The sequence below is a fragment of the Mauremys reevesii genome, linkage group 11 (assembly GCF_016161935.1).
Source record: "Mauremys reevesii isolate NIE-2019 linkage group 11, ASM1616193v1, whole genome shotgun sequence".
Lineage (NCBI taxonomy): Eukaryota > Metazoa > Chordata > Testudines > Geoemydidae > Mauremys > Mauremys reevesii.
The window spans coordinates 56,894,940-56,913,456 of NC_052633.1; the positions used below are offsets into that span (position 1 = coordinate 56,894,940).

Genomic DNA, 18,517 nt, shown 5'->3' on the forward strand with positions numbered 1-18,517 from the left:
GAATGGATGGTTAAGGATATTGAATGTCATTCTGGAGAATTGGATTATATCCCTTTCTCTTCTACAGAGTACCTGTATGATACTGTGCACGTCGTTCAAACCAAAATCTTCACAGTGGGCCACTAATCATGCATCCCTTATTTTCTGAGAGCCCATCATGAGATAGTTGGGGCCAGATTTGCAGAAGTGCTGAGTATTCATGACTGCAATTGAAATCAATTGGTGTTGTGATTTGATCATTTAAAGTGTTATAAAATGCTAGATATTCTGGCAAATAAGAATCAATGTTTGTCAATTTGGGCTCCCAAAATTTGTGGACATTTTTGACAGTTTTCCCCTTAATTTCTGTGTCTCAGTCCCCATCTATAAATTGGTGATGATATCACCTGTTATGAAGATCAGTTCCTTAATGTTTGTGAAGCACACATATACGATAGTGAGAGCATCATAGAAATTCCCAGGAGGAAAATTATAATTTGTATTGAGTGAAGAGTTTGACTGTAAGTAAGACCTGGGGCCCATACATTGAATGAAGAGGATAAAAAGAAATATAGAATAACTGCTTATGATGGACTCCACTCACCATGGTGGTACCTCCTACTGGCCATCTTGAGGATTAGCTTCACAGGTCAGTATGCCCTCTCCCGATGGTGCATTACCCACCATCACATCTGCTCTTGGACCCACGTCACTCCAAGAACTGTGGTTTCCATTTCATGGGACTGTGTCAACATCTGTGCCCCCCCACCCCGCCCGCTTCTGGGGGATTGCAGTCAACTGTCTAGTCACTTCCCCAGTGGTGAGTGTGGGGGGGCCTGGGTTCACCCACCGCTCCAGTCCTGGCTCTAGGGAGTTGCCTGCTGCATTCCTTTGCCTCGACTACTGCTGCATTTTCCTGGGCTACTTCTCCATGTCCACAGCACTCTACTCTGCTCTAGCAGTCTTTCTGGAGCTCCTTTTCTACTTCCCGGGTTTCTGCTGAATTGCTCTGTCCAAGGTGCTACAGTGTTGCAGCCTACTCAGGACACAATCTTCTCTGCCTGAGCTCCCAGCAGCGACTGACTGACTCTGGCCTGGCAGCTCCTTTTATGTGAGCCCACTGGGCCCTGATTGGCTGCTCCTTGCAGCCTGTCCTTTTGGTGGCTTCCTGCGCAGCTTCCCTAGAGCTCTATTAATCCCTTCCCTGCCAGTGTGGGGCAAACGCCCCATCACACTGCTCCTTCACTGAATGAGGCAGGGGTCCTGTGGGGAAAAAAATAGGAGTCATGTAATTAAAGACAGTATCATAATATACATCCTTAGGCGGAGATGGGACACAAGGACCTAAGACTGTTTTCCAGAAAGCCCCAATTTACTGTCATATACTTCCTTCACAGTATGGATCCATGCAGAATCTAATGTCAGACATCCCTAGCCCCTTCAGGACTAGGACCAAATCCTAATGAGAATCTGGAATTTCTTTTCTATAATACTATAAATCTCTTTCTAGCTTTGCAGAGACATGAGATATCAGACTTGCTAATGATCGCATTTTTATGCAGGGATAAAACTGTTTCTGATTGAAGACTATATCTTGCCCAACGTCAGTCTCAAGCAAAGGAAATTTTGGGGAAGAAAGAGGGAACTGCTACTCTAGACATACATTATTTACTTATTATATACATACAAAAAATTATGCCACATAGTTAATGGTTTAACTAGTATCTTGTTCAAATGAAGTAGGTATACATAGTAAATCTCTATGTTCATTAAAATAATCCTTTTTAAAATCTTTAAGAAGTTAAAGTATATTTAGAAAAAAATTGGACCATTTAGACATGTACAATTCTGACAGCGATACTTTTGAAAAAGTGCCTGAATACATTTAATCTATATTTATACTATAAGTGCTTCATTCATTCTATGATGGGTGTTTTTGTCATTTTACAGAAGTGTCAAGGAACGTGATAGAAATATTTTGATTTTCAATCTAGGGTATTTATTCCAATTGGGTGTCAGATAAAACTTAAAATAGGTGTGTGTGAATTCTGCAATGCATTCTTGCTTCAGTGCCGTAACTGTTATTATAGGGGGACTATTACCCCATAAAGTTAAACCTGGTCACTAAATACACAAATGGAAAACACATCCAGAAGTTTATTGCGATAGTATGTGACTATGTAAAATAAGACTATTTTAATCCCTGTGCACAATAGGGAAGAATAAAGATTGCATGTGTACTTTCTGACTTTTGAGGGCTTTACTTTGCAACATTCATATTTGTTTGTTATAAGGAATCTATTCTGTACAATGAGATAGCAGGAGAAAAGAGTTAGAATATGCCTTAATATTATTATATTTCAAAATTAATGTTTCCCAAATTTTAAAGTATGGACTGTTTCTTCATGTGCTTGTGAGTATCAGAGACCAAGTATTTAGTTGTGTTGCTATTGCTCTCACATGTGGTCTTTTGAGCTCATCTGCCTTTAAAATATGCTACAGTGGAAGAAGAAAGTTGGAAAGTCAGTAGGAAGAAATAACAAAGCTTCTAAATGAACTTTCAGAACTCACTAAAGAAAATGAAAAGTTGCAGAGCAGCCCAGAATATATATAATCTGCTAAACATAGGCTTTAAAAAAATGCTTCAAAACAGTTTTCCCCTTAAAAAACAAAACTTTTTTGTTTAAAAGGTAAGACAGAATCCTTTGTTTTAGCCTAGGTACTCCACCCTTTTAAAACATGACTAATGACTATATCCGATAATGCAAAAACTATAAAATTATATATACTGAGACTAAGAGTAAAATATGTATTGTTGTTGAGGGGAGTGTTACACTGGCTTAGATTTATTTTTTGTAAGTAGCATCCTTGGAACATTTTAATGTTAATAGGTTGCAATATGAAATGTTCACTTCAGTGTGGCGGGAAGGGGCTCTGTGCTTATGCTTGTTTGCCTCCCCTTTATTTGGAGTGCCATTGTGGGCTAAATACAACTTTGAGAGTGACTCCTTGGGATCCTGAAAAGTTCTCAGTATGTCCCTTGGCAGTGGAAAGTGTATACGCCCTTGGAAGTGTCCTTAGCTGTTGGCCAGTGTTGTTCCTGATGCTCAGTGTGAATCAATATTTGGTAACTTGTAGAATCCTATCACATTCATTTATGAAAGGTTCTCTGTGGGTTCCAACTGGTGCAAAATTGTATCTTCCTTGGTCTTTAGTTTTTAAGCTATTTCTAAAATATTGTACTACATTTTTACATTGGCTTCACATGAACTTTTTTTCCATGGTTGGATTGGTCCAGTCAGTCAAGATTGAGTAAGGAAACAGACCGTAGGGTTGTGATTTCAAAATAACTTAAGTGGATGAGCTTTCCACATCCTGAGCATAGTAAAAAGGGTTTAATACAGTTAATTCCCAAATTTAACATGGAGGAGGGAAGAGACAGGTCAGAGAATCTACTAAGAAGTATTTGTGCCCTTCCTTCCCCCCAAAAAAGAACTCTGCCTTTCCATTCTCTTTGCTTTGAACAAAATTATTAAATCCTAATAGGGCCACCACAAACTTCAGAGATTATCCAGGCCGGCACAAAACTTTTTTTTAGTCCTTAAATCCACAATGGATTACATCAGCTTCTCTAATGTGGAATCTTTTGTAGCTCCCCAGGTCAAGGACACAACCATACCAGCAGATGAAGCGTTCCTTCTTAAATAAAAGCAATGGACTGAAGAGTGGAATCAGCCTTCTGGAGGAATTATGAAGCTACATCTGCTGCCCTCTGGCTCCAGGCTTTGTCCATATCTGCATGTTTTGCCTGGGCCACACTAGTCCACACAGACCCCCGATTGAGAACCTTCCCAAGAAAACCAAAATTATAAAACTCACCATGGCTGCAGATTTTGTATCATATGGGTCTTTGCCTGCACTAACCCTTGCAGGCATCCAATCTGTGGCATCCAACAGTGTTGTAGGTGGACACTTTCGGATCAAGCCGAAGAAGTGTGCCGTTAGGCAAAGTACCTGATGGTGTCTTCAAGAAGAAAACTTTGTGAAGTGTTGCTGAATAAAGCCATGCTTATAAAGAAGGTCAAAAAGTGTCTTTCATCTAATAGACAGCCAAAGAGAGAGTAAAAGTCATCAAACAGAAGGAAACTGTACTGTCCTAAGCCTGACCTTCAGGAATCTTGAATCCTTTTTCTCTGATGTCACGGACTTTGGGGAAAATTAACCAGGACAAGGCACAAGTAATCTTAGTGGTTCCAGTCTGGCCTTGCAAATTCTGGCTTCACCTCTGCAGCTTGAATCTCCCATTAGTACCGGGACTCCTTATCCACCTAGAGCCAAGACTGTGCTGACTGATCGTACTGCTGGTAAAAGGGGACAATTAAAGAAACAATAGTCCTCAGCCTGCTAGCATTGAGGAAAAGCTTTGCTGCATATGAGAAAACTAGAAGCTGGGCCAGATTTAGCCACTAGAGCTGAGAAAATAAAATTAAATCCAGATCAGCTAAAATTTGTCACGTATTAGAATTTATCCAAGACACCATACTTCTAGGCATTAGACATCTTTTTGAAGTGTTAAGCTTTATCATTGCAACCATTTATAAAAATAGACAATCCTAAAAATATTTCCCTGATTCTCCATATTAAAAGAATCCTGCAAAACAGTAACACTAATCAACCCACAGAAGATCTACAGAGTAGTCCCATTAAGTTCAGTCTACTCCTGGAAGTTCTCAGAAGACCACTCTTTGAGACATTCTCCTGTGGCATCTGTTTAATTTCCATTTAGGTTGACTTTCGATTGATCACTAATTCTGATCTGACGGTTACAGCACTTTATACGAAATGTCAATATGATACATGCTGTGAAGACAAGGGGTTGTTTTGCCTGAATCTTTCATATATTCCTAAAATCAATTCTGCTTTCCATTGCATTGCTCACAAGAAATTGTTCTTTCCTTCTGCCCTGACTCAGTCAGTCTAAAAGAGGAGTAGCAAAGCAAATATGCATACAGGGAAGTTAAAATCTAACAAAAAGAAAACCATCCTTATTAAAATGCCTTCCTTATACTGTATAATGTCAAAGTAAAGCAGAAGAAAGCATCAAAATCTTCGGTAACCAGATGGCTCAAATACAATGTAAATGAAATGTTTGCCCTTCCCCTTCAGCACACCTGTACAGGAAGAAGCCATATTTGGGTAGAATCTGGTTACCACTGCTGGTACTGCTAGTTGACCTAAACACCAGGAATCAGAATTGTAGGAAATAAAGGTATAGCAAGAGTAACCTCTTACCATGTTCCTCCAGTGGCCTTATAGTTATCATGCCTTATAAAGGTACAATTCACACCAGGCACTGTCACTATGGTACAGTACATTCACCCATTTTTTTACATCAGTGCCTCTGAAGAGAAATAATTTTGGCCAATAAAATATTTTATGGTTATGTTAAAACATCACCTTTATATGAATAAAGATAGGTAAACTGACAATTATCCTTTAACTTTCTTTTTTTGCCATGTGCCAAAAGAGACTTTGTCACATCAGTGTTTATATATTTATCTTAAATATGATTGCACTGAATAAAAGAGAGAGAATTGTGAACAAGTTGCTCCCCTCGGTCTTAGAATTATTCACTCCTTGAAGTAACATGAAGTGTAGCTATTGAAAATAAGCTGGTTGTTGCTTTGCAGAACCCTGAAGGCTATGTTTATTATGTATGATCAGAAAGTTTAATACATCAGCATTTGAAGGAATTTTAATGTAACATGTCACACGGTGTCACATTGCACAGCTCTTGAAATCACATACACAAACTTAGTCCTTATGACATCATGTCTACATGAATTTTTCATAGGCAAAAAAAAATGGTGTAGTTAGTATATACTAGTTAAATTTGTTTGTGCCAAATTTGAGATATTCTGAGTTTTAAAATATTCTGAATAAGATGGGCTCATTTTGCAGCTCAGCGATGAGAGAAGCAATAAATAATCAAATCAGCCTCTAGTTTCAGAAACAAAATGCTATCCATTCATTCTTTTATTACAGTTTATTGTTGTCTCAAGAATTTTACTTTCTGCCAAGAATGACTTCTTGCCTTATAGCTACCTATAATGGAATCAGTTAAAGTTCTGATTGTGAAATTGGTAATATGTGTGAAATTTTAAGCCGGGTCTCAGATGTTGTATTGCTTTTGAGGCATAATCTTCAGTTTAGACATCAAATACTGACTACCTGTTATCTATTACAATAAGATAATTTGCTTGCACAGTCAGAAAGCAGTCTGATCTCCTGTGATTGGGCCATTCAAGCAATTGACAGACTTGTTTCCAAAAAAGTAAATTGTGAAAACCAAATGGGAGAGTACAGTAAATAAGGACTATAGCAGGTGCTTAATGGTAGGTACTTTTAAAACATCCCCAGAAGTTTTGGTGTAAGTGTGTTGCTTGTGCTCGTTGTTCTTATGACGTTTACTCTCTTTCAGTATTTACAAAGCAACGTTTTACATTTTATATAGATGAACATTATTGTTTCCTGCCTTACAATTTGCTGTGTGGTTGAACAAATTGAGGTAGCTTAGAAGGTGGAATTAATGCAAAAAGGTTTGTTGATGCGACCCAGCCCTAGTCAAAGTACAAAAACCAGTAACATTTTGAATTTAATCTTCCTGCAGAATTTTAAATAGTAAATGAGATGAGCTAGAATTTCAGAAGTTAGTCATTAGATAGTTTCAGCAATATTCTCCCCTCCCACACGGACACACATATGCTGAATAACAAGGGATTCTAATAGGTGTTCTTCAATAATTGATTTGTTGCTTGTCTGTTCGCTAAGAAAGTCAGATGAAGATCAGAATGACAATATTTATAGGTTGCATGTCATCTGCGGAATGTAATCCATCTTCGTTAAATTCAGTAAAAGTGATAGATGGCGTTTGGCAATGTAATGATGTGATCACTCTACCATTGCCTTTGTAAATCATAAGCTGTTGCTTTCTGTTGTGTAGATATTTAATCAGTTATACACCCCATTACTGATTTAATTCAGAATGTCAGTGGCAGGTGAATAATGTGAGGATTTGTATATTAATATCATATTGTATTAATGTTCCCTTCATTTAAGTGTGCTATTCATTTGAAAATCATAAACTGTTGCTTCATGGGTAGAATAAATTTAACCAGTGCTGTAGGCATCTAATGCTATCAATGTTTTAATTTAATGTGTCAGAGAAAGAAATGCATTTCTTTTCATTTCCAGTTTCTGTGTGCTTTACTATCTCAAAACAGTATAAGATAGTGTGAATATATGAAACTGATAGTAAACAACAAATCCCCTGATTTTCATCCTATAGAAAGATTTTGGGTTTGACTCCCCAAATTGCAGTGTTCAGTGAACTAACTAGATATTTTCTCACATATTTCATAATGAGTGAATAACTGCTGACAGGTTACTTTCAACAGAAAATAGGGTTGTGCTATGGAATAATCTTTAAAATGTGTATGGTAAATTACCGTAATATAGCACAAATTTATTACAGTTTTGTAATGGCTAATCATTATAACACCAGTGTTCCTGATAATTTCAAAGTGGAGTTGAAGGTTTTAGTTTTAGTTCTAACATGTGATACTGGCAATGCCAGTGCATCAAATCATTTTCTCTGGGTCAGTCTCGACACTATAATCTTGATTTACTTGAATTTTGGGCTGCTATCTGTATCCTAAAGATGAAAGAATAATCATAGAATTATAGAAGATTAGGGTTGGAAGAGACCTCAGGAGGTCATCTAGTCCAACTCCCTGCTCAAAGCAGGACCAAACCAACTAAATCATCCCAGCCAGGGCGTGTGAAACTGGGCCTTAAAAACCTCTAATGATGGAGATTCCACCACCTCTCGACATAATCCATTCCAGTGCTTCACCACCCTCCTAATGAAATAGTTTTTCCTAATATCCAACCTAGACATCCCCCACTACAGCTTGAGACAATTGCTCCTTGTTCTGTCATCTGCCACCACTGAGAACAGCTTAACTCCATCCTCCGTCCTCTTTGGAACCCCCCTTCAGTAGTTGAAGGCTGCTATCAGATCCCCCCATTCTTTTCTTCTGCAGAGTAAATAACCCCAGTTCCCTCAGCCTCTCCTCATGAGTCATGTGCCCCAGCCCCCTAATCTTTTTTGTTGCCCTCCACTGGACTCTCTCCAGTTTGTCCACAACCTTTCTGTAGTGGGGGCCCCAAAACTGGATGCAGTACTCCAGATGTGCCTCACCAGTGCCAAATAGAAGGGAACAAACTCTTCCCTTGATCTGCTGGCAACACTCCTACTAATGCTGCCCAATATGCTGTTAGCCTTCTTGACAACCAGGGAACACTGTTGATTCATATCCAGCTTCTCATCTACTGTAATCCCCAGGTCCTTTTCTCTAGAACTACCACTTAGCCAGTTGGTACCCAGCCTGTAGCAGTGCATGGGATTCTTCTGTCCTAAATAAAGGACTCTGCACTTGTCTTTGTTGAACCTTATCAGATTTCTTTTGGCCCAATCCTCCAATTTGTCTAAGTCACTCTGAACTCTATCCCTATCCTCCAGTATATCTATCTCTCCCCCCAGCTTAGTGTCATTCGTGAACTTGCTGAGGGTGCAATCCATCCCATCATCCAGATCATTAATGAAGATGTTGAACAAAACCTGCCCCAGCACCAACCCCTGGGACACTCCGATTGATACCGGCTGCCAACTAGACATCGAGCCGTTGATCACTACCAGTTGAGCCAGATGATACAATTTACACAGTTTATTGTAATTTAATAGTTAATATTTACTCATTCACTTAATACTGACCACTTATCAAATAAAAAGTTAATACTCTGCATTTTACATCATTAATATTTTATCAATACTTGATTAACATAGATCTCATATAACTATCTTAAAAACACCTCCGCTATAGGTTTGCACTTAGTGGACTGAACTTTTTAAAGTTATGAGTGGCTTATGCTTGTCATGAGAGGGCATTGCATTTCATGGGTAATGAAACAAAAGGTGCATGGTGACAAATATGGAAATTACTCAAATATCAATAGACTATTGTCTGTGCTACTTATAAGGTTCACCAGATGTTTTTGATATTGATCTGTAGCTGAGACAATTTTTATACTATAAATAGTTTCTATTTCTTGTCTTTAAGTCAAACATATCAGATTCATCCAGGTGCTAATGCTTGATTATTATTGAGTGAAGCAAAATATAATTATTTCACTAACTCCCTTTGTGATACTTATGTAAACATAATTCTCATCTACAAACTTGTCAGCTGAACTTTTTGTCGGCTTAACTTTTGACTGCCTAATGTTGTGATGTTTTCTTGAGAGAGCTTCTTCCCTCAAGATAGTTGTCTTTAGTGGCTAATTTCCTAAAATTGGTTAGCTGAAAAAAACTTCACTGGAGGTTCTTTGATTGCAGGCTATATCAATAGGAGAGTCTGTTGCTGAGATTTCTTCAGGAGTTCTTTTTTCTCCACCTATGATCATCTTTTTGTTGATGAACATCATTTTGTTCAAAATCCCGGTAGTATCATCTTTATATTGATGTTTCTTTCATTTTTTCTGTTAACACTGTATGAAATCTACCCTCCTTCAGATGAAACATTGTCATCACTGTCTCATTGGTTCTTTGCCATTTCAATCATATCTTTTACAAATATGATAAGATTTTTTTCACCAACTGTAGTCTTTGTCTTACGTTAAAACAGATTGCATATTTCCATAAATGGCACCATGGCATAGCTTTCTAGGAGTCTTTGTTCTAACACTTGAATAACATTTATTTGATAACTGTTTGTACTGCATTTCATCTTTGTATGTTAAAATTCATAGGACCCTATTCTGAGTTTCTGCAGAACTGCCTTGTCTGATCAGTTTTTGTCGGGGTAGGCAGGGCACAAAGGTGGCTTCAGGCTACATTCCTGAGGCCACCTAGCTGCAGGGCTGGTCCCTGTCATGAAGTAGAGAAACCTTTGGACTTTTCTGATTGGTACCGGCTACCTATACCTTTAATGGTCAATTTCATTTCATTTCACCTGTGCATAAGGTTACTTTCCATCTAATTCACAAAATCCATGATTTACAAAAAACAATACCTCTCTCGGGGTAAAATCTATGCTCACAAACCAGTGGTCATAAATTGTGTCTGAAAAGTGGTGTCTTCCACCCATTCCTGTAGTTCAGAGAAATTTCAATATATTGGAAAGAACAAAATTTTAGAGAGTAATTTTTTTAACTGATTGGGGAGACATTAGATATCCAACTTCCTAAACTACCTGTACCTCCAAGAAAGGACCTTTTGTCTAAAGGCCTGTTTTGGTATCCAGAATCTCTCAATTTACACCTGAGAGCATAGCTTTTGAGAGGATCCTACTAAATTGAAATAAACAGTACAGAAATAAATTCCGTTTTTTCTTTTACTCAAAATGCAAACATAAAAATTCTTCTATCACTTCTTTTATCAGACAGATTTGTTGTTTTATAGCAAAAGCATACACAACCTCAAGAAACCAAATCACCAGAGGCAAGCCCAACCTTCATGTATATTCAGACATCTCCTTTTGGTGGAAGGTGCTTCAATCAGTAGTCTTTTCCCTATGTGTTCCTATGGATTTTTCTTAGGGATTTTTCTCCTAAAATCCACCCCTGCATTGTTCCATCTCTTTTATCACTGCATGTTCTTCCAATCAGTGAAGATTAGTGGAGATGTTATTCAGAAGACTGAAAAATTTTCTTTCCTGCTAATTTTCTCTTTCTAGTAATGTCTTCGATGTTTGAGTCCTGTCTCTCATGAGGTTTGAATTTTCTATCTATCTATCTATCTATCTATCTATCTATCTAGCTATCTAGCTATCTAGCTATCTAGCTATCTAATTGCTACAGCTTTGGAATAAATCTTTTTTCCAGTCTGTTAGGTCAGGTGGACAGGATCGACATCCCAAGTATTTCTTTAAAAGCCCTTGCACTTCCTCCAGTCTATAAAACAAGAGTGTCCAAGCCATCTGAAAGGAGTAGTAGAGACATTATTAGAAGAAAGGCTAGAATTGATTGTTATTTGCCTATCTTGTTATAGGCAGCTAAGACCCAAGAGTAAAAATCCATGTTAATTATAAATCTTCAGAGGAGAAGAATTCTGTGCTTTTAATTATCTTTTTTTTTAATATTTGCTTTAATAGATCCATATACATATGTATATTTCTTTTTAAGCTGGCACCATATTGTAATAAAGTATTCTGTGAGGTCACTAACCCTTATAAAAAGAAAATGAAAGACATCTTGAACATATATCTTCTTTATGTACTGCAGTAACTGAGGAAATATATTGACCATGAGTGAATATCATATGCTTTAGCTCAAAAATGATACAAGTGGTTCCTTGTTGACATGGCATGAAAGTTTAGCTAGGGGAAAGTCTGAAAAAAAGTAGCCAGAGGGAGAAATTTCAGAAAAGTAGATAATAAGAACATAAGAAAGGCCATACCGCTCAGACCAATGGTTCATCTAACCCAGTATTCTGTTTCCAGAACTGGCCAGTGCCAGACGCTTCAGGGGGAATTGACATAAAAGTGCAATTATCAAGGATCCATCCCCTGTCATCCAGTCCCAGCTTCTGGCAGTTAGAGGTTCAGAGGCAGAACATGGCTCTAGGCTTGCATTCATGGCCATCGTGTCTAATAGCCATTGATGGACCTATCCTCCACGAACAAATTATTTTTAACTCAGTTATACTTTTGACCTTCACAACATCTCCTGGCAACAAATTCCATAGGTTGATGGTGCGTTGTGTGAAGGACTTCTTTATGTTTGTTTTAACCCTGCTGCCTATTAATTTCATTGGGTGATCTCTCTTTCTTGTATTATGCGAAGGGGTAAATAACACTTCTTTATTCACATTCTCCAAACCATTTGTGATATTATCACCTCTATCATATCCCTCCTTAGTTGTCTCTTTTCTAAGCTGAACACAGTATTTTAATTGTTCCTCATATTGAAGCTATTCCCTATCCTTGATAATTTTGTTGCCCTTCTCTGTACTTTTTTCCAATTCTAATATATCTATTTTGAGATGGGGTGACACAAATTGCATGCAGTATTCAAAGTGTGGGTGTACCAGAGATTTACGTGTTGACATTATGACATTTTTGTTTCTTATTATCTATCCCTTTCTTAATGGTTCCTAACATTTTGTTAGGGTTTTTTTTGACTGATGTGGTGTATGTTGAGCAGATGTTTTCTGAAAACTACCCATGATGATGCAACATCTCTTTCTTGAGTGGTAACAGCTAATTTAGACCTCTTCGTTTTGTATGTATAGTTGGGATTATGTTTTCCAATGTGCATTACTTTGCACTTATCAACACTGAATTTCCTCTGTCAAATTTTTGCCCAGTTACTCAATTTTGTGAGATCCTTTTGTAACTATTCACAATCAACTTTGCACTTAACTATCTTGAGTAATTTTGTATCATCAGCAAATGTTGCTTCCTCACTGTTTACTCCCTTTTCAGGATCATTTATGAATACGTTGAACAGTATAGTTCCTTGGGGGACCCCGCTGTTTACCTCTCCCCACTGTGAAAACTGACCATTTATTCTCACTTATCCTTTGTTTCCTGTCTTTTAACCAGTTACTGATCCATGAAAGGACCTTCCATCATATCTCATAACTGCTTACTTTGCTTAAGAGCCTTTTTGTATGGATCAGTGTCAAATGCTTTCTGAAAGTCCAAGTATACTATCTCAACTGGATCATCCTTGTCCACATGCTTGTTGACACCCTCAGAGAATTCTAGTAGAAATCTGAGTAATGATTTCCCTTTACAAAAGCAACAATGACTCTTCCCCAACGTATATTGTTCATCTGTGTGTCTGATAATTCTGTTCTTGACTATAGTTTCAACAACTTTGCCTGGTACTGAATATAAGCTTTCTGGCCTGTAACTGCCAGGATCACCTCTAGAGACTTTTGAAAAAAAAATTTTTATGCATCAGTGAAAGTGACACATTCATAGCAAATATGGTTTTGTTGCCTTGTGTTTATGAAGTACTGTAGATAAAGTAAATTAACTTACTTTGATGAGTGTCTGTTCTCTATAGATTACTTGTAGCATGAAAATAATACCCTTCCCAATGCCAAATATAAACAATAATAATCAAGATAATAAATACTGCATATTATAAAATGAACCATTGAAGAAAAATCTAGAAATGTAATATGTTGCATCTAACTTTCTGCCTAAATCTGTTTTTTATGTTAAATACTAAATAGATAAAACAATCAGAGTATTAGTTATGTTGCCTAAGTGATTGGGAACGCAATAGTAAGAAATAATTACTCCAGTTTCTTCCAGTGTCACTTTTATTTATTGGAATCGGTAGTCTGCAATTTATCTTTTCTTGACAGTATTAAAGGTATTCCTTAGCTTGCTATTAATTTCATTTGCTTTTGTTTCTTCCTCACATTTTTCACATAGGATGATAGAAAACAAACAATTAGTTAACATTGGAAAAAAAGAAATCTCTCATCCATATAATGCAAATGGATATCTAAATTTAGAAATATGTACTCAGATACTGTTTAATAATAAGTATAATTAGCGAGGAAAAAAAGTGAACTCACTCTGCCTTCAGTGTCAGTTGTAGACTTTCACTTGACTACTTGTTGCATAAAAGGTCCCCATTTTTTAAATATTGGCTGGCAGTATTGTACTAAAAATGTTATATTAATGGATTTAACAGTTCACAGGAGTTTTGTATCATATATGTTTAGCACCAGATGATATTTGTATATTCTTCCATGGTTTTCCTTTATTTTCTTTAATGTTGAATGGATTGATTTTTATAAGTCCTCCATAGCTTTCAGTGGAAATGGTGAGTGCACAGTGAATCTTAAAATCAGGTCATAAGTAAACAATGGGAACAGGAAGGGACTTAACTGAAGTTTCCTGTGAATCATGGATATTGTGAGTTAGATGAAAAGTTAGATAAATCCATTCTTTATTTTCCTTCCCTGGTAAGTTGTTGCAGTTCCACCATCTCCTACTCCCTATTGTGCCATTTGTTTGCGTCTGAGTGATAGGAAACTTTAAAATAATTTGGGACAGAGAAAGTGTTTCTTGGGGAAAAAATATATAAGCTTAAAGATACTGACAACATTTTTAGTTTGAAAGTTACTAAGATAAGATAAGAGAGGAATGACCATGTAGAGGGGGGAAATTATCTTCTGTTTAACACACTGTAGTGGGACACGAGATCTGGATTTCAAGCCCAGCTCCACCACACACTTTGTGTGTGACCTAAGATACATCATTTAATCTCTCTGGATTTCAATGTGTGATGCTGGAATAAAAAAAGTGGGACATGTGAAGAGCTAAAATATCTGAACCACTGTGTTATTCAACGAGTACTGTTTAGAAAAAAAATTCTCCTTCTTTGCTAGCAAGAAGTAATTTGTTTTCTTTGTAATTGTCTTTATCAGATGTAGGTTCTGTGGAAGGACTTGCCTATCATAGAGCTTGGGATACTCTCTATTGGACCAGCTCTACTACATCATCTATCACAAGACATACAGTTGACCAGAAACGACGAGGAGCTTTCAACAGGGAAGCAGTAATAACAATGTCTGAAGATGATCATCCACATGTATTAGCGCTTGATGAATGCCAAAAGTACGTACCACATCTATATTACTGGTTTTTGAATTTTCAAAAGTGCTGAGCATTGAGCATCTCCCATTCATGTAAGTGAAAACTGTGGTATTCAGCACTTTTGAAGATCAGGCAGATGCCTAAATATAGTTTCAGGAGCCAAATTGCATGCTTTTATTTTTTAAAACATTTCCAGAAATCCTAAAATGTCTCATTTAATACAAATAATATTTTAGATAGACGATCATGCTCAAATGTTTTTGTACTATGCTTCACCAAAAACCCTTCAAGCTGATGTTTGAAAAAATAAGAAAACCTGCCTGAAATATTTACGGTAGAACAGAAAGGATAAGAATTCTCCATTGAGCTGTTCGCTTCTGTATTATACAGTTCAAATTTCTTAAGTAAAAGCTGGAAATACAAATATTTTACAGTCTTAAAATAAAACTTCAGTTTCTTGTCTTACTAATATATGTGCCCATGTAAATGTCCTAGTCAAAGGGCAAATGGGTGCCTAAATTTAGACTTGTAAAGGTAGAATTTTAAAAAAATTGCTGTGTCTTAGGAGGGCATGTACCACTGAGAGTCAAATCAATATATATGTAATTGAACTTCTCTTATGGCACATTAAAACCTAAGTCATTTCAGTCAGTAATCTAGCACAGACTCTGAAGTAACTTTATGTAAATTGAGAGGTATGTTCTTCTTGTGAAATATACATCATCCACTAAAGTCTGAGTAAGCAGACCCTAGAGACCCCATTTGCAGTATTTCAGCATCTACTCTCCTTGTAGCATGTCTCTCACTACAGGGCATAAGTGATGTGAGGAGGGCCCTGGGTAGATGGATTTTCCCTGGTTTAGAGAAAAAAAAACCAAACACAGGTGACAGAATTGAGGATAAAAACTCAAAAGATTTGTGGGAAGACAAAAAGTCCATGCTCGCATATGAGTCAAGGATCTATTATAATTTGAAAATTATTGACTGTCATACCTGTTTTCCATTGTTACAAATAATTGATTTGCATAATTTAGAGAATAGTGCACTATTTAAAATATTAGATCATAAGAATCACAGATCACTCATTAAAACAGGATAAATTGCAATAATTGATCTTTATTATAATGTAATTGAAAATACTATATAAACTATAACTATATTTGAAGGTACATGTTTTTTTCAGATTCTTAATTTATAAGTAGAATTAATATAGGAAGTAAAATAACAAGTTTAGCTTAAAGCTTTTTATTATTATTTTGATGTTAATACAGTTTAATGTTTTGGACTAACTGGAATGAGCAGCATCCAAGCATCATGAGATCTACCCTTTCTGGGAAAAATGCACAGGTTATTATCAGTACTGATATCCTCACACCAAATGGACTTACCATTGATCACAGTGCAGAGAAACTCTACTTTTCAGATGGCAGCCTGGGAAAAATAGAGAGGTGTGAATATGATGGGTCACAGAGATATGTAAGTAAAACAAATAAAGTATTGATATATGGAATTATATATATATATGGTTGTACTTTTTGGATAGTCTCTTTAAATCAACCAAAGTTTAGATTTACTAAATCAAGGTCTTATGTATCTGCCTGTAGATTAATGAATCAGTAATTCTCCATTAGTTCTTATTCATAAACAAAGTGGCTAAATTGAATCATAGGACTGGAAGGGACCTCGATAAATCTAGTCCAGTCCTCTGCACTGAGGCAGGACTAAGTATTATCTAGATCATCTGTGACAGGTGTTTTTCTAAAAAGTTCTTAAAAACCTCCAATGACAGAGATTCCACAGTTTCCCTAGGTAATTTGTTCCCACGCTTAACTGTCCTTCCAGTTCGGAAGATATTCCTAATGTCTAACCTAAATCTCCTTTGCCGCAATTTAAGCCCATTACTTCTCATCATGTCCTCAGTGGGTAAGGAGAACAATTGATCACTCTCTTCATAACAACCTTTTACATACGTGAAGACTGTTATCATGCCCCCACTTAGTTTTCTCTTCTCCAACCTAAACAAACCCAATATTTCCAATCTTTCCTCATAGATCACGTTGTCTAGACCTTTAGTCATTTTGACTGCTCTCCTCTGGACTCATCAGTGCTGAATAGAGTGGAAGAATTTTCTTATGTCTTGCTTACCACACTCTGCTAAAACATCCCAGAATGATGATTGCTTTTTTTGCAACAGTATTACATTGTTGACTCATATTTAGTCTGCGATCCACTATAGCTCCAGATCCTTTTCTGCAGTACTCCTTCTTTTTCATTTTGTATTTGTATCATTCTCTCCCTAAACCTAACTCTAATCCTGTCCTCCAAAGTGCTTGAAACCCCTCCCAACTTGGTACCATCCACAGACTTTATAAGTGTGCTCTCTGTGTCATTATCCAAATCATGCATGCATTAATATTTCTAAATGTAGGTGTTCATGGTTCAGATTCTATGTTTAAAAGGAATTATTTTTATATGTAAATACTATGAAAGAAGCAACTTAACTCATTTGGCTGCTGAATGAGGTTGTTTTGTTTTTTTAGAAATATTGAGGAAAAGTCCATTCAGCTATTTTAGATTTATTGGAGATTGGGGAAAAAAATAAAACAAAATCCCTTTTAATCTTTTATGGTATTTCTGACCCAGAAAGACTTTAGAAATGAGGGCGGTGGGGGTTGGGATGGAGGGAAAGACAAAAGAAAGCATACCTCAAAACTGTCTGGAAATAGTCCTTGCTGCGTAATAGACTGCTAGGTATGCAGAAAATTTTAAATTAAAAAATATTATAAGTATTGAAATATCAGATAGGACTAGGTATCTGCTAAGATTTTAACAGAGCCTGATATATCCCTACCTTGTTGTTTGTTACATCACAGTGCAAATGAGAAATGTAAATGTGTCATTAAAACACACAGCAGTCTTCCAAAAATGCAAATTATATTTCTGTCTTTTTATGTTGCCTTCGTGTGTTGCTTTTTCAGACACGCTGCCTTGTGATTCCAGCTTGGAAGACAAATGCAGCAGCTAAACAATAACAATAAAAGTGGGAACTCTCTCTTCCCTGCCACCCAATTTGTTTCAGTGAACCATGTGCTAGTTTGGACCACTTGCAGACTAACATAAATGGACAGCTGCATCTTTGCATTTCCTTAGAAAATAAGAAAAAAATTGAATGCAAAAAATCCTCCCAAAAAACAAACACTCTCCACCCCCCATAAAAATCTGCTTTTGTTATTGTAGCACTTAACTTTACATATTTCAAAACTAAATGTTCAGGAAATGCAAAAGCTCTAAATTTATTCAGTAACATTAACTCAGCTACAATGCATATATATTTTTGTTTATTAATTAGACTATTTAAATATAAATATACATCCTATACCAGAACTTGGCCTCCTTTCAGTTTTCCTCATGCTTCTCTGGAGGTGCAAAGTATCCAGAAAGTTTGCGGGTGGAGAGAGATGGAGATGTCTCACAGAACCTAGCATACTTGTGTCTGTGGCATCGCAACATCCAGTAATCCCTGGTTGTAGGTAGACAGTGGATAACCAGCACTGAGCAGAGCATTGAGAGATGTACTCTACTTTACCTCAGGAACTTGCATTTCTCACCCCAAGTTATGCCCAGCGCGGCTAGGACACAGACCAGGATTATGGATCCCATGTACATAATGTTACTGTGAAAACCTTAATTTTTGCATTTTCTAACATCTTTTGTGTATAAGTGTGTCACCCTAATGTTGTATTAACATAGGGCTCAATTTTATTACTCTTTTACTCACATTGGAATATACCGTGCTCCATGAGCACTGCCATTAGTTTCAGTGGTATTAGTTGAATCAGGAACTACTAGCATGA

At 36.8% G+C, this 18,517-nt stretch overlaps 1 protein-coding gene across 1 annotated transcript in view; it reads left to right on the forward strand.

Annotated features, from left to right (window-relative positions):
* The window catches only part of LRP1B (LDL receptor related protein 1B), a 1,239,928-nt gene that overhangs the window by 925,640 nt on the left and 295,771 nt on the right, over window positions 1–18,517 (forward strand). Inside the window, exons 42-43 of the mRNA XM_039494476.1 lie at window positions 14,495–14,684; window positions 15,935–16,139. Of these exons, the coding sequence (XP_039350410.1) occupies window positions 14,495–14,684; window positions 15,935–16,139 (395 nt within the window). The remainder of the gene's footprint in view (window positions 1–14,494; window positions 14,685–15,934; window positions 16,140–18,517) is intronic.